Here is a 17568-nt window from a genome sequence, read left to right on the forward strand (position 1 = left end):
ATTGGTCTGCTAGGCCCCACGTGCTGGGGGAAAAGGCAGTTGGGATGGAAAAGAAACAACTAAGTAAAGGATGATTGGAGGGATCTCCCGGAATGGAAGATATGTACTGAAAGTCAATTGAGGACCAAACATGACAACCCCTTAGTATCTGTATTGCAAATCATAATTAGATTTATGATTTGCCCAAAATTAGACAGGGAGTAAGAAGGATTGTACCTGTCACAGAGGCAGGGAGTGGATGGGGTGTGGGTGGCGGGAGGGACACTGGGAACAATGGTGGTGGAAAATGTGCACTGGTGGAGGGATAGGTACGCGAGCATTGTATGACTGAAATGTAATCATGCAAGTTTGTAACTGTTTCTCACCGAGATCCAATAAAACTTACTAAAAAAAAAAAAAGAATTGGTTGGCTAGACCTTGGTTCTGAATTATGGCAATGACAAGTTTTATTCCCTCACAAAGGGAAAGACTTATAGAAGGCAGAATTATGGTGGTATATATCCGGCCTCGTTAAAGTTGGTAAAGAACTAAGAGTTTAAAAGGAGATGAATCAAACTGTATCGCAGGGGTGAGTAACAAGATGGAGGAAATGAAAATGTTTACAGTGAACCTTTTATAGACTGCCTGCTAGATTTCAGATAGTAAATGCTTAATATATGTCAGCTACTTAATCTTAATCCTCCCAGGAAACCTTTCAGGTATATAGCGTTAGCAAGCCCATCTTAAAACTGAGGGAGCTGAAGGACAAAAAAGGGTTAAATAATTTGCTCAACCCTACCTGGGTCTGTATTTTACAATCCACTGCTGTGCCATTTAGCCTCAGCAGTATGCTATTGAAGGCTGCATGCTGAAAACAACTTGCTGGGGTATCATAAACTGACACAAAACATTCGCTGTAAACTTAATTTAGACCAGAATTTTGACAAATATCCGACATGCGGCCAGGGCTTGAGAAGGGTGAATACGAGAAGCTTCTTTGAAAAAGATAGTCATGACTCTCTGGCATACGCTACCCAGTTGGGAATATTGACTACCTAAGTGGTCTCAAAATGTATTCTGGTTGTCACTGTCACCGTCACTGTCCTCCCGTGTTGCATCAAATAATAAATCACTGAACTCAGATCCAGAAAATGATTGCTCAGTTTCGGAGAGGGAGCAACAATATGTTTATTTCTTGCGTTTTTACTTTTTAAAGGACATGCTGAGTTTTATTCTCAGGAAGCTTATTAATTAGTGAATAAGTGGATGTGCTCTCCAAGAAGCTAATTCTGTCTTGGGCTGCATTTTGAGAAATGTAATATCGCACGTGACAGAGGCAGTGATACTGTTCCATTCCTCCTGGGTCAGATCACATATTTATCCGTTACTAAATCTCATGCTGGATATATCACTTTAAATGGTGATAAAAGTTTAAGATAAAAAGGAAGTGGTTATATTCTCTAATTTTATTTATAATCATTTACGTATCATTTTATTCATTTAATTACTTTATTTCCTGGGCCCAGGGGAGGAAACAGTGGGGAATTCATCTGTTTTCATTTTATTTTATCTGTGGTGTCAGGGATTGGGCCCATGGCTTCGGTTTGTGAGGCGTGTATTCTCTGTATCTTTGGCTTCATTCTGATTTTAATTCACCCCCGCCCCCCCCAGCTATTTGATTTTGTATAGGATCTTTATGTTGCCAATGTGGTTTATGGCCTTTTTTATTTTTATTTATTTATTTATTTATTTACTGAATCGCTGTGAGGTACAGTTACAGGCTTTCATGCTTGTGTTTCAGTCATACAATGATTGAGTACCCATCCCTCCACCAGTGCCCATTTTCCATCACCAATGGTTCCAGCATCCCTCACACCACCCTCACCCCATCCCCTACACCCCACTCTGCCTCTGTGGCAGGGCATTCGCTATTGCTCTCTCTCTCTCTCTTTGGGTGTTGTGGTTTGCAATAGAGCTATTAAGTGGTATGGCCGTATTTTTTCCCAAGGGCTGGAGCGATAGCACACCAGGTAGGGAGCTTACCTTGCACGCGGCCGACCCAGGTTAGATTCCTCCGACCCTCTCAGAGAGCCCGGCAAGCTGCCGAGAGTATCCCGCTGCATGGCAGAACCTTGCAAGCTCCCCATGGCGTATTCCATATGCCAAAAACAGTAACAACAAGTCTCACGATGGAGATGTTACTGGTGCCCACTTGAGCAAATCAATGAACAACGGGAGGACAGTGCCACAGTGCTATTTTTTCCCCAAAGAACCTAACCTCTGTGGTCATACAACCCTGAAATAGATTAAGAAGTGTAGGATGAAGATATGAAGAAATCTGAAGTCGTTTGAGATTGAATAGTGGACCACATGTCCCCCAAATATATTTGTGGCATTTTAGAAAGATAGTGAAGCAACACAAAAAGTGAAGGACAAGGTGGTGATGGTGGTGGCCTCTGGGACTGCAGAGACTAGGAGAGATTAGAAATAAATCCACAGTCGCCTCTGCTTTCATGCTCTGTCTTCTCTGCCCTTTTGGATGTGTTTTGACTGAGCCTCAGGCTTCTGCCCATGGTGTTCCTGCTCAGCTAAACCAGACCGATGCCTCCCACATGGCTGGTTTGTGTGAAGAGATGGAGATTCTGACCCAGCTGTGTCTTTCCTCTCCTGCTCAAAGCTGATTGTGTCTGCGGAGGAAAGTAGGAGGAATGTAGTAACCAGAGTGGAAGAATGACAAGGACAGTTGCAGCCTGATAAATGAAACGAAATACCAATCCACACCTTTATATGTCTGGAGACTGCACTGGACTCAGCACAACAGTTATTATCCTTTTATAGCCTTTAAAATCTTTTTCAGCATGTGGTCTGTGAGCCTACCGTATAATTTCCTCTATTTTTTAAAAATTTTTTATTTCATAAGTTAGTTCACCCAACGTGGGGCTAGCACAGTGGTAGGGCGTTCGCCTTACACGCGGCCAACATGGCCGACCCGAGTTCGATTCCTCCGCCCCTCTCGGAGAGCCCGGCAAGCTACCGAGAGTATTCGATATGCCAGACACAGTAACAACAAAGTCTCCAATGGAGACGTTACTGGGCCCGCTCGAGCAAATCGGCGATCAACAGGAGGGCCTTTACCTTTACCTTTAAGTTAGTTCACAATATTTGATTACATTTAATATTCAAACACCAATCCCACCGCCATTACACCTTTCCACCACCAAATTTGGGATGTTTCCTTCCCAAACCCCAATCCCTGGTCCAAAACACAACGAAAAGAATATGTTTTTTTTATGTCTGTTTTGAAGAACTGCTGAACATGCTTATAAAAAGAGTGTTCATATAGGAAACAGTGTGAAGATTGTTCTGTTTTGGCAGGAGCCATTAAGACTTTCTATAGGATATCACTAACATGTTGTTAAAGTTTGGGTGATGTGAGCTTTGATATATATATCTGAAAATATGTATATATGCATATATATATTTCCCTCTATGATTTGTTGCCTTCTGTTAATTTTCTCTATGTTGACAGTAATAACTACCCATTTTTGGTGGGACGTTTTACCTTTTGCAATAGAAACTTATTAGTACTGTCCAGCATAAATCAATTTATTCTGCTGCCCTCTTGTAACTATATGTAAGTGGGAGCACATTATTTAGTCTCTGTAAATAAGTTATTGGCTTAGATAAATGTAAATATGACTAAAATGATGATTTGGAATTTCAGGAGGCGATGAAGCAGATCACCCAGCTCCTACCAGAGGATCTCAGAAAGGAGCTGTATGGACTGTGGGAAGTAAGTGTACATAAGGGCAGCTTTTAATTTATTGCAACGAAATTTGTTTCACTCATCTATGTGTCAGCTGACTTAGATGATCTTGACCAGCTGTCTCTTAAGTTGGTCCTTCATGTTTGTGTCTGTTTCCCACCTCCCAAGTGCTTCAGGAATTTCTCATGGCAAATAGACACTTCCTCCTCTTTGCTGTTCTCCTTTCCTTTGGTAACCAAAAAGCCTGGTATGGCGCTTAGCTTGCAGCCCCTGGATTTCGGGATACATTGCTCTCACCTTGTACCCTCCCCACCCCACCTCAGCACAGCCCTTTCCACCCTTGAGAAGAATGTGGGTTGTCATTGTTGGGGCTGGGGCCGTGTCTCCATTTAGGTCAGTAGAGTGCAGGCAGGAAGCCCAGGGCAGACAAGGGCTGTCAGTTGTGCTCAGGCCAAGGACTGTGGTGGTTGGCTGGAAGAAGGGCCCCGAGGAATGCAGAGAGGGAGTAGCAACTTCTTGCTCTTATTACTAGGTCTCCTGGGGTGTTTTTCATTAGAGAAGGAAGAACAGCACCTCCCCCCCACGTTCCCACCCCCACTGCAGTTCCTCACTTCCCTCTGTCCACAGCCCTTGTTTGACCCCTGGATCTACCCTGCTTCCTTCCTCATAGATAGCTCTGCCTCTCTCTCTTGCTCCCACATTTCTGTCCTTCTTCCTTCTCTTCAGAGCCCACCCCTCCTCCCTCCACACCCCCAGGTCTCCACCCTGCTTCTGCTTTCATCTCTCTGGTTAAGCTGGATGTTGGGACAAAACAGCCTTTGTAAGTCAGGAGGGTGTGTTGAAGAGAGCAGGGGCTTACAGCCAGAGAACCTGGGTCTGGGTCCCAGCTCCGGTGACCACATACCCTTAACTCACTTTCTAAACTTCGGTCAATAGTTTCTCTTCTACGAAATGAGAGTAATATTGTGCAGTATGCTCCACGCCACATTCAGGACATTTACAAACCCCAAAGAACCAGTTTTGTGTTTTGTTTTTGTTTTTTGTTTTTTTTCCAAAAACCTTACTTGACCTGGACCCATTCAGCGCCAGATTTTACCTGAGTCAACAGGAGGCTGGTTCATGTTCCCACTCATCCTTCCTGAGATGAAAATCAATATGTTTTGATGGCGAGATACTTAACTATTTGGTAACTGAGTCTGCCCTAGGTCCCACTAAAGGTTTTCTCTAATACGTATGTATCATATTATCTTCTAAAATTTCTAACTGCTGAAAACTGAAACAGTTCCAGCTCAAGGTTTATGATAAGTATTTGTGGACCTTTAATATTATCATTATTAATATTATTTAATATTATTTAACCTTGCCAAATAGCACTGTAACACTGTCCTCCCATTGTTCATTGATTTGTTTGAGCGGACAATAGTAACATCTCCATTGTGAGACTTGTTGTTACTGTTTTTGGCATATAGGATACATCACGGGTAGCTTGCCAGGCTTTGCCGTGGGCAGAATACTCTGGGTAGCTTGCTGGGCTCTCCAAGAGGGGCAAGGCAAACGCCCTACCCACTGTGCTTGCTATTGCTCCAGCCCAACCTCGTCAAATAATGTGACAAATTATATGTGGTTTATAGCCCAGAGCCTGAATCAGATAGTATCGGATGCAGATGACTATTGTAAGAGGGTTTCTTTATGAAAGAAAAGAAACATGTTTCAAAGTATATACTTTTTTTTTTTAATTTTTATTAGTGAGACACCATGAGGTACAGTTGTAGACTTAACAAATTTTTGTGCTTGGGCTTCAGTTATACAATGATCAAATGCCCATCCCTCCACCAGTGCCTATTTTCCACCACCACGGATCCCAGTATCCCTCCCACCCCCATCCCCTCCTTCCCACCCTACCTCTGTGGCAGGGCATTCCCTTTTGTTCTCTCTCTCTTATTGGGTGTTGTGGTCCACATCCACAAGAACAAAAGCAACCAGTGCTGGCGCGGATGTGGCGAGAAAGGGACCCTCCTTCACTGCTGGTGGGAATGCCGACTGGTTCAGCCCTTTTGGAAAACAGTATGGACGATTCTCAAAAAATTAGAAATTGAGCTCCCATTTGACCCAGCAATACCACTCCTGGGAATATATCCCAGAGAGGCAAAAAAAGTATAGTCGAAGTAATATCTGCACTTGTTTGTTCATTGCAGCACTCTTTACAGTAGCCAGAATCTGGAAAAAACCTGAGTGCCTGAGAACAGATGGCTGGTTAAAGAAACTTTGGTACATTTACACAATGGAGTACTATGTGGCTGTTAGAAAAGAGGAAGTCATGAAATTTACATATAAGTGGTATTACATGGAAAGTATCATGTTAAGTGAAATGACTCAGAAAAAAAGGGATAGACATAGAAAGATTGCATTCATCTGGGGAACATAAAGTAACAAAATAGGAGACTAACACTCAAGAATGGCCTAGATTAGTACCAGGAATTTTACTCCATGGCTTGGAGGCCAGCCATACATGCTAGGGGAAAAGGGAGCTCAAAGTATGTACTTTTAAGTGAACTTTCAGGACACTGTGAGTTGGGAATAATGAATTCTGGTTGCATTTTATACATAAGAAAGGAAAAAAAAAAACTAGCACCTTAGCTTATAAAACTAATTTCATGCATTACCTCTTAAGAGGGAAGACTCATGACTTGAAAGTCTTATAAGAATTTTTATCCAGTGCTTACTATTTTCATAGCCATCTCCAACTGGCTAATTAAAATTTACTACAAAATTGACTCTATTTTAACAGCATCTCTCCAAAAGAACATTCTTCAGTCAATTAAAAAGACATTGTCTGTTAAAAATAGATAGATGTTAGTTCAGAGCATTAAAGGACTTAATAGACTAGACTATTAAGAATTTTTGATTCTGTCAACGTCTCCTTCTGTTAATGAAGTTGGTAAAGATCTCAACACACGGACGGACACCACCAGAGCCACCCTGTTATGTGACTGTCCTTCAGAGTTGTTGCTGCCAGGCCACCAACAACTTAAAAAAGTTGCAGTGGGCTACATTTCTTCATTAATAATACAGGAGGACATTGATGGTTGATATATGTGATCTTGTTTCCTTCGTCCCTCCCACCCTTCCTCTCTCCCTCTGTTCCTTCGTCCCTCCCTCCCTCACATCCAGCAGTGCTCAGGAATTACTCCTGGCTCTATGCTTAGGGATCACTCATGGCGGCGCTCAGGAGATTATATGGGTTTGCTGGGAATCCAATTGGGTCGACTGCATATAAGGCAAGCACCTAAAAGGTAAAGGTAAAGGCCCTCCCGTTGATCATCGATTTGCTCGAGTGGGCCCAGTAATGTCTCCATTGGAGACTTTGTTGTTACTGTGTCTGGCATATCGAATACTCTCGGTAGCTTGCCGGGCTCTCCGAGAGGGGCGGAGGAATCGAACTCGGGTCGGCCATGTTGGCCGCTTGTAAGGCGAACGCCCTACCCGCTGTGCTATCGCTCCACCTAACCTTTTATATTGTTTCTCTAGCCCTGAGGTTGTTTTCTGACATGGACTGCCCTTGTGTGCTATGAAAGGCTTGAGAATTCTTTTTATTGGTTTGTTTTGGTTTCAAGCCCCCAACCAGCTCTAGGGGAGGGACCATAGTCAGTGCTGGGGATGAAACCAGAGTAATGCTATCTCTTCTCCTATTGATGGCTTTTTTTTTTTTTTTTTTTTTTTTTTTTGCTCTTTGGGTCACACCTGGTGATGCACAGGGGTTACTCCTGGCTTTGCACTTAGAAATTATCCCTGGCTGTGCTCAGGGGACCATATGGGATGCTGGGAATCGAACCCGACTAAGCCGCATGCAAGGCAAATGCCCTACCCGCTATGCTATCGCTCCAGCCCCTTGGTGGCTTTTTTGATGTTGTTGTTTTAAGAACAAAAGGGTGAAAATGAACTCATTATATATAAAGCTACGCTACATTTTTATGCTAGAATTAAAGAAATGTGTTCATAAAAAATGTGCCTGGCTTCTAAATTCATCAGTCATCTGCATACTTCTGAAGTCACAGTTTTATTTGAAGTATGAGATTTAGAGTGAGCCAAGCAGACTGTATGTACTAGGTTTTTTATTTTTTAAAAAATTCTCTTTATAGTGTCTATAAAACTGGGGTGTCCATGTATATTTAAGCTTTCTGGAAATCATTACACTAAAATGGGAATTATTTGTCTAATATCACACATTGTATTGTAAAGGGAGAATTGTCCCTGGTTTCCTTTCGCCATGCCCATTTAAGCATGCTGTTTCAGTCTTTCTTTCTGCAGTGTATCTTGTTCCCAGCTTACCGAACCTTCTGATAGAATAAACTACTGCTCTTTATTTCTGATGTGTTGAATTCTTATGTGCCCCTAAATTTAGATGCTGAAATTTTAACCTCTAATATTTTATGATCTTGTTCGGAGATAGGATTTTTACAGAGGGAATGGTGTTAAAGTGAGTTTATTGGGGTGGACTCTAATTTAGTGTGGCACACCCCAATAAAATATAGGGAATTTGGACACCGGCAGATCTAGGTAACGAGAATTTGACATGCACATGAAGGTAGCTCTCTCCAGACCAACTCTCTTTCATAACTCTAGGAAGATCCTGTCATTACCTTCATCACCAATTTGTAGCCTTCAGAAGTGAGACATAAATTTCTGGTGCCAGAGTCACTCTGTGGACCCTTTTTCACTGCAGCCCTAATGAGCCAATATGCTTTCCCTCATTTTCCCCATCCCCCAGTAGTTTTAGTACTGTGCAGGGACAACTTTATTATTCTCTTAATAACTTCTAAATTATTTCGTATACTGAGCCTTTGACTCTTTACTATATCTGTTAAGAATTTTGTGAAATTAAAATGGAAGGAAATCCCATTTCCAGTTCCTTTATTGTATATGTGAGAAAAACTAAGGAATGGATAGTCTTGCTTGTTCAAGGTCTTTTGGGTAATTGGTTCAAAGCTAGGTGATGAGCCTCTCTCCTAAATTATTACCTTTGTCATTTAGCAGAATGATGATTAAGTGAACAAGCATTAATAGTTCTACCCTATTTGATATCCTGTCAGTTACTTTTTGTTTTTTGTTTTTGTCCCTGATGCTTAGGGATCACTCCTGTCTCTGTGCTCAGGGATCACTCCTGTACTCAAGAACCATATAGGATAAAAGGGATCAAACTCAGGTTGGCCACTGCAAGGCAAGCACACTGCCCTCAGCACTCTTTTCAGCTCCGAGTTCCTATTTATTAGTAGTAAGAGACTATCTTTTTTTTTTTTTTATTAGTGAAACACCATGAGGTACAGTTGTAGATTTACAAATTTTTGTGCTTGGATCTCGGTCATACCACGATCAAATACCCATCCCTCCACCAGTGCCCATTTTCCACCACCAGGATAATATCCCTCCCCCCCCATCCTCCCATCCCCCCATCCCCCCCTGCCACTGTGGCAGGGCATTCCCCCCTGTTCTCTCTCTCCTCCTGGGCGCTGTGATCAGCCAAAGAGGCATTGAGTGGCGAACATGTTCAGTCCAGTCTACTTTCAACCTGCATCTCCCCTCCTGGGAGGATCCTCCAAACACCCTCCACTTGGTGTTCCCCTTTGTAAGAGACTATCTTAGTTTCCTTGAGTTGCTTTAGCAATACTAGCAACTTGGATCCCTTGAAACAAAAATAAATCTGTCTCATGGCTCAGTTTTCCAGAAGCCCAAGATCCAGGTGTTGGCCATGCCCATCCTGAAGGCTCTGGGGGAGGATCCTTGCTTGCTTCTTCCCGCTGCTATTGGAGCCTACACTAGGGCTGGCATGAGACCCATCCCTACCCTGTCTGCCTTCTGGGTTAGATGATTTTTCTCCCTCTGTCTGTGCTTAGATTTCCTTCTCATCAGTTCCCCAGTAATTAGGCAAAAGCCCATCTTAACCCAGAATGTGTTCACTTACCTTGATCACATCTGAAAAATACGTTATTTCCAAATAAGTTGGCAATCATAGATTCCAAGGAGATGGATTTGGGAGTAATACTATTAAGTCCAGTGCAGTGATGCTCATATTAACTCAGTTTTTAAAACTCATGTCCAATATCATTACATGACTTTGCTTTTTATCATTATTATTGTAATTATTATTACTGCTTTTTTTTTCTGTGTCAGGATTGGACATGGGGGCTCATGAATAACTCGCCGTTCAGTTGAACCACATCCCTGACTGTTACATGGGCTCTGCTATCACACTTCTAGTATGCACAAATTGGTTCTTCTGTTTTCTCTGTGACCTTGGGCAATTTACTAAGCCTCTTTGCTTCAGTATCTTCATCTATAAAATGGTTACCAGTAATACATACCTATCTTTATTAGGCATCCAAATTGTGTGGCAAATAAATTAAAATAGAGGGAGAATGCTTAGAATATTTTCCCTCTCTACATCATATGTTTTGATTTGGATTTAAGAAAATATAATTATTCTGTAACCAGGGATCTTAGAATGGTACTAGTTACATAGAAAATGCTAGTTGATTGATTCCTGAAACATTAATCATAGCTATTCACCACTATAGATAGCTTTCATCCCAGAGGGTCACATCTATTTAAAGCAATTAAACATCCTTGATTATAATTTATCTTGATATACTATAGAAGTATGAAATCAAACCTCAGTAAGCAATTTTTTTCTCCAGTTATCCCAGAAGGATGGCCTGTCCACCATTACGCGTTTCAGATCCCTTTTGAATCCATGGCATAATGGGATTAATATGGTGGGGATTAACATGCTTCTTAACCCCGTCCCTCCCATGTGCCAATGCTGAGTGCCCTGTCTGCCCTTGGCCTCCAGCCCCCACCTCCACATTTTCTTTCCTCATTAACTAAAGTTTAGTTAATGGAAAATACAGTTGGGTTAACAAGCACCCTTTTACAAAGGCCTCCTGGGGCCAGAGAGACAGGATAGCAGCTGATAGGGGTAAGGGTATTTGCCTGGCACAACCTGGGTTTTCTCTCCATTTCCCCAAAGCCCTGCCCAGAGTGATTCCTGAGCTGAGTCAAGAACAAGTCCTGAGCATCACTCTGGACATTTGGATGTGGACCTCAAAGTAAAACAACAACATAAGTTTCCCTATTCTTGCATGTGCAGATACTGTATTGGGGGTGGGGAGGTGGGTTGGGGTCCAGAGGGGGGGTGATTTAAAGCTACATGATCCTGATTCCCTGGAAGGAAAGTAGCAAATGCCAGAGATAAATTCTTCTCTCTTCACAGTTAGTTGGAACCAACCTTTCCCCAAGGGAAGGGAAGAAACTTAATCTTCCTTTCTTCCTCCCACCTCTTCTCTTTCTTAGACTAAAGGATTATAGTAAAATGTATCTGTACACTGGTTCATAGTATCCAGTTTCTTTTTTTTTTTGTTAAGTAATAGACTCGGATTTTTAAAATACAAATATATAAATGTAAGTGTGGATAAATATCTAAACAAAAATCCCATTATTTTCAGCGCCACTGAAATAAGATGTAAATTGGCTTTCTATTGGAGTGCTTTCCCTGTCCGATTGTCATCTCTGTCAAATACAAGTAACTGCCTCATGGAGAATAAGGCGTCTCAAAAAACACAGGCAACCTTCTGTGATTCATATCACATTACCTCCCCAGAAAGCGTGACAGGTTCATTATCTGAACACATCTGGGGTAGAATTCCAAATGAGAACTTTGCTGGGAACACTACGGTCTTAATAGAAGAATGATTCTACATAGCCTTAATTGAAACTTGTGGCTGTGTGACAGGTTCAGACCCTAAGAAGCTGATCTCCTGGAGCTTCTTGTTCAGGTTTGCACACAGGGAGGAACCAGTGGGAAGAGGGAAAGGAGAGGAGCTACTTCCCTTCTCTGGCCTCCACTGACTCCCTGGCCCAGCACTTGCATACACCATGTGCATGGAAACTCTTAGGTCCTAACTCTCTCCCCAAGTCTTAACCCAGAAGGATTTGAGGAAATCATCCTTAGTTGGAAGCTAAGGGCAGAGTCCCAGAGTAAGTGGTAATGAAAACTAAATGAAAAAGTTAGAAATTCACTGAATGGAAAATGCTGGACATTAAATGAAGTTGAAAATAATTTTAGAAGCATAAGGTGGAATATTAGTTTAAGTTTAAAAAGTAAATCACATCCCAACAGAGTCAGTCCCAGCAGCCGAAAACCTCCAGAACTCAACCACTGTGAGGGTCACAGCCACTCTCCACATGCTCGGACGGGCCTAGCTCATATACACCACTGATATAAAAGACCCACCCACTGGTATAAAAGAGTGGCACGCCACATTTGATTGGGAAGGCAACCAATCTTAGGGGGAAATATATAAAAGTACACGAGGCTCAACCTTTAACAGTATGTTACTAGTCTCATAAAAGGGCCTAATGTCTCCTGGGTGAAATACAACAATCTCCACACACTTTCTTACAAGAAACCTTTTTTGTCTTATTTTTAGTGGATTATTTATAATAAGCAATACAAAATAAATTACTTCAGTTCTGCTTGGGGGTCAGGGTTTGGGGTTCAGGATGGAAATATGGTGGTGAGAAGGTGTAATGGTGGTGGAATTGGTGTTAGAATATTGAACGCAATCAACCATTGTGAACAACTTTATAAAAAAATAAAATAATAAAAAGTAAACCACAGGGAACTGGAGAGATAGTACAGTGGGTGAGGCACTTGCCTTGCACACAGCCAACCGGTTCTGTCCCAGGCACCCCTTATGGTCCTCTAAGCTCCACCAGGAGTGATCTCCAGCACAGAGCCAGGAGTAAGCCCTGAGCACAGCTGAGTGTGGCCCCAAAGCAAACAAACTGAAAAGGTGAAACCACAGATTCAGAGCAATAGTAGAGGAGGTAAAGCTCTTGCTCTGCATGTGGCCGACCCAGGTTGGATCCTGGCACAGTATGTTTCCCTGCATAGGGAGGAGTGATTCCCGTTGCAAAGCCAGCAATAAATCCTAAGCACCGCTGGGTGGTTCCAAAAACAAAGGTAAACCACTCCCTCAGGTGGATGAAGGACTAACACTGGAAATGAAGACAAGATATTAAGGAAGAAAAGAGCTTGGAAGTGTCCCTGCCTAAAGCTAAGTTGGGGGTGCTGCCTCTTCCTTTAAGTGCCAGTTTGTGGCTGTGCGTTTGCACATGAAATTCTGCAGAGGGTTTGTATGCCATGGAGAGATGTGGCTAACACAAAATGTGCCTTCCACTGTGGCTTGAATTTCAGGTACCAAAATCAGAATTTTCCTGGAGCACTCTCTACTGCAGACCTAATTAGGTCAGTTTCCTGGTCTCTTTGTTTAGGAGTACGAGACCCAGTCCAGTGCAGAAGCCAAGTTTGTGAAGCAGCTGGACCAGTGCGAGATGATTCTCCAAGCACATGAATACGAAGCCCAGGAGAACAAGCCCGGGAGGCTGCAGGACTTCTATGATTCCACAGCAGGTATATTCCATGTGGTCCTCAGTGACTCTTTACTTTGGTCTGGCTTAATCTTAGTACAGCAGCTAACTCTGCAAACCACACTGCTGCTACCCTTTTCTGGCCCTTTGATAGGGAGCATCTGGAAATCAGTGTGGGTGCCGGGGGAGGGATTGTGTGGTAGACAGGAGTGCGAGGCCCTGGAGCGTGAGCGTTGGGCTCCCGGCCTGCCTCTCCCACCCACTGCTAGTTGGTGCTCCTGGAGCCCCCTCTAAAATCTCAGACTCTAAGCCCCCTCCTAATAGCCACCCTACTTAAGTCATAGATTTGAGACACAGGAGAGGTAAGGTATATGGAAATGCTTTGTAGCCTGCAGTTGATTTTTAGATGCACAGATACATAAGTTGGAGGAAGAAATAGGGACTTGAAGAAAATCCCAGATAGTTGAAATCACTATTATAGTGCTTTATAGCACTGTCCAAGAGTCAGATTATTTGGATTTAAATCTTGATTCTGCTGCATACAGTCCAGGTAATCTGCAGTAAGTCATTTAACATCTGTAGGCCTCAGTGTCCTTATCTTTAAAATGGGAATCATTACACAATCTAGCTGATAAGGTAATTGGAGGATATAGTGTAGTAGTTTGTGATGGTGTGGGTAAGAGGACAGTATAACCTAGAGTTAATTCATATTAAGTATTTAGGACTCTACCTGGAAATAAGCTCTGTCTTCATCTGTTTCAGAGTGAGGAGACACATGGCTCTACTAATGAGCGCTGGTGTTCATGTTGTTCCTTGTATCACTCAGGAGTGATCCTTGATTGCAGAACCAGGAATAAGTCATTGGGTGTGGACCAAAACAACAACCAAAAACGTAGGACTAAAACTTAGTCTCTTGCCCCTGGGACTTCTTCAGGTGAACTCTGCCTCTGTCCCCCAGGACAGTCCTGCTAGAGACAACCTTTCTGGAATGTCTCAGAAGCCAGAGTGACCTAAAAAAAAAAAAGTAAATAGAAACTCTACAGGATTTAGATGATAATCAAGTTGATTCTATATTCTTTTTTCCCCCTCTCTCTTCTAGTCCCATTATCTATAGATGAGTTCTGTATAGATTTATTGAACTAAACTAACTTATACCTTGACCTCATCAAGATGGCTGGTTTATCCCATCTGTGTCAATAAGCTCTTTTTTTTTTTTAGACAGACCTATTGTCCCATTTTTTAGTTCATCCCATCTGTATCAATAAACTCCTTTTCTTGTAGACAGAGCTATTGTTCCATTTTAAAAGACATACAAAGAAGCACAGCATTTTGACTTTCCTCTTCCAAAAAAACCAAAATTCTGAGGTTTTTGAGTAGTAATCTACAAATGTCCCAGTGTCTCAAGGTCATTCCTCCATTGTGAAGGTCCTTAGATCTCCTTTCCTATTACCCCTTGTCAGCATTAAATATTCCCTTATGTATGCTCAGTTTGCTTTTGATCTTGAGTTTGCCGCATCCTGTCACACTCAGACTTGCATTCTTCTTAGCGATGCTCCTAACAGGTTCTCCTCCCTTTCCCCACCTGCCCCTTCACCAGATAATAAGCGTGAAAGCTAAGGTCACTAGTGGAAATAAGTACTGAAGAATTTTTCACTTTAGTTATATAGAACACTGTTAGAAACCAGGGACCATCCAACTGTGAACCAAATTAACCTGTTCCCTGTTGTGTGAGCAGAGTTTCACTGAAGCAACCATACTCCCACTCATTCTTTTTGTATATAACTCAAGCTGCTATTCACCAGAGTTGAGTAATTTCAAGAGCCCATGTAGCCCACAATACATCAGTTATATTCTGACCCTTTGAGGCAAAGGTTTCTTTCCAGGCTCTTTGCTGTAAGCAATGATGTTGTTTAAAAACTAGCATGTTCACTATTATAACTAAAATATAAATTTCATTTTAACACTTTTCTGTTTTGATACATTCACAGTGAAAATAGAAAATGAAACATGAGAATACTAGCAGAATCCAAAAAATGTGGGAAATGGAAGAATCACTTAGTTTTAACTCCATATTTTATCGAGGAACTTAAATCTCAGTCCAATCAGATCGTGAGTTGCCCATATCTAAATTGAGATAAAGGGTCCCTGTACCTTCTGGGTAACTGGGGATGAATGGAGACTAGACTTTTGGGGGTGATCATAATGCAATGTATAAAAATAGATAGAGTGACTGTTCATTTCACTGTGGTGTACAATATGTATTTTAAAACTAACACCCAAGAATAGCCGAGATAATTACCAGGAGGTTTACTTCATGGCTTGGAGGCCAGCTGCACATGCTAGGGGAAAAGGCAGCTCAGATAGAGAAGGGAGCACCAAAATAAAGGGTGTTAGGAGGATCCTCCCAGGATGGGAGATGGATGCTGAAAGTAGACTATAGACCGAACATGATTGCCACTCAATGCCTCTTTTGCAAACCACAGCACCCAAAAGGAGAGAGAGAACAAAAGGGAATGCCCTGCCACAGAAGCAGGGTGGGATGGGGGGATGCGGGGTGGGAGGGATACTGGGACCCATGGTGGTGGAAAATGGGCACTGGTGGAGGGATGGGTACTCGAACATTGTATAACTGAAACCCAAGCACAAAAATTTGTAAGTCTGCAACTGTATCTCATGGTGTTTCACTAATAAAAAATTTTTTAAAAATTAAAAAATAATGTGACTGATGTAAGAACTAGTTTCTTTTCTCAGTAATTCCTAAAGAAGGAAAAGCCAATTAGAGGTAAAAATAGACTCATCATGAGAATTTTGAAAATTTATAAATTTTAACTTGATAATACTAAGAATTTCTCTGAATCAATCACAGCTCAGTGGCGATTTTCTGTCTTAAAAAACCTCTTGAATCTTATGTTTTGAGAAACAATATGGAGCTAAAGGAGTAAATGGGAGAATGTGGGAGATGTACCTGGAAAAGTGGAATGAGGTCAGTGTAGAACATTAGTTTCTTCTCTGATTGAGGTGAGGATTTTTTGCAGGATGTGAAGCACCAGACTAATGGTTTGACTTGTATCTTGAAAGAACTACTTAGGTTGGAAGGGAGGGAAAACAGTGACGGCTGCTGTAGTATCTAAGTGGGAAACAGTCATTTGGATGATAGTAGAGAAAGCAAGAAGTGGTCAGATTCTGAATCCTTTGAGGAGAGTCCTTAGGATTTGTAGTGGGGCATCCAAGAATTGAGCTAGCAAGTTGAAGGATCGAGTTTCATTTAGATGGAGAAGAGGGGAAGAATAGTGAGGGAAGAAAATCAGGAGTCTCCGGAGCAAAAGGAGAAGGGTGCTTCAAGAAGCAAAGTATAGATAGCCATCAGACTTAAAACATTATGTCTTGTATAGGAGATAGTTTACCTCCTAAATAAAAAAGGTGGAGGAAAGGAATGAGACAGTGAGTATAAACTGTCCTTTTGAGAATTTGTTTAAAGGGGAGTGTAGGCTCGAGAGGGATGCATGGCCAAGTGAGTGTTTTTAAGACAAGATAAACAGATATTTTATTTGCTGATAGACATAATCAGGGAAATAAGGAGGTGTGCAGATTGCTGCGGTGGGATCTAATATACAAATACAGAGGCAGTTTTATCCTCTTAAATAGTTACAGATGAATTGTAGTATGTTTCTGGGAAGAAGTGATTAAGGAGGGAGAATATTTCTGTGGGAGTGGAGGCCACAGAATGAACGGGTTGAGTTATTGAAAGGCTCTTCAACTTCCTAATCACTAAAAATTGTGAGTGAGCATGAAACTGAAGCTAGAGTTTTCCAGAGTAAAGGTTTGTGGACATGTAGATGATTGCAGCTGGAAAAGGAGTCTATAGTCAAGTCTCACAGCAGAATTTTGACTCCGTTGGGTAGCGGATGAGCTGATAGCAGAAAGGAGCAGAGTCTGAGGATAGGTCCAAGCCCCGTGGTAAGAGCAGTGTGAGAATGCCCACTCATGGGAGAACTTGAGAGTAAGCTGGATCCATGGGACGAGCAAGAGTGAAGAGAGTGTTGAGTGAAGAGATTTAATGATGGGAAGTACATGAAACAGAGCTTAATAAGAAATGAACAGTGAGCATCAGGCTAGAGAAGACAGGAAAGGGATGCCAGCTTTAACATTCCTCTCCCCAGCCCCTACTGATCGAAGAGCTTGGAGCTCAGTTACGGTTGCCCAGGGTAGAAACTGGGCAGGGCTGGAGAGCAGGGAATGAGGCGCAGATCTGTTAGTTTCTGGGTAGACTTCGAGTTCTTGTCTGCATCCTGGGAGAGCCTTTCTCCTATCTTGCTTCTAGTCTTTTCTCTGTAGGTAGTTGGTGCCTCTGAGCTAATTACAGGTTCTGCTTGCCCGGATTGTTTTCAGTTCTCTGA

At 42.2% G+C, this 17568-nt stretch overlaps 1 protein-coding gene across 1 annotated transcript in view; it reads left to right on the forward strand.

Annotated features, from left to right (window-relative positions):
- The window catches only part of HDDC2 (HD domain containing 2), a 31721-nt gene that overhangs the window by 13617 nt on the left and 536 nt on the right, over positions 1 to 17568 (forward strand). Inside the window, exons 4-5 of the mRNA XM_056126242.1 lie at positions 3704 to 3772; positions 13076 to 13214. Of these exons, the coding sequence (XP_055982217.1) occupies positions 3704 to 3772; positions 13076 to 13214 (208 nt within the window). The remainder of the gene's footprint in view (positions 1 to 3703; positions 3773 to 13075; positions 13215 to 17568) is intronic.

The sequence above is a fragment of the Sorex fumeus genome, unplaced genomic scaffold (genome assembly GCF_029834395.1).
Source record: "Sorex fumeus unplaced genomic scaffold, SorFum_2.1 ptg000061l, whole genome shotgun sequence".
In the NCBI taxonomy this organism is placed as follows: Eukaryota; Metazoa; Chordata; class Mammalia; order Eulipotyphla; family Soricidae; genus Sorex; species Sorex fumeus.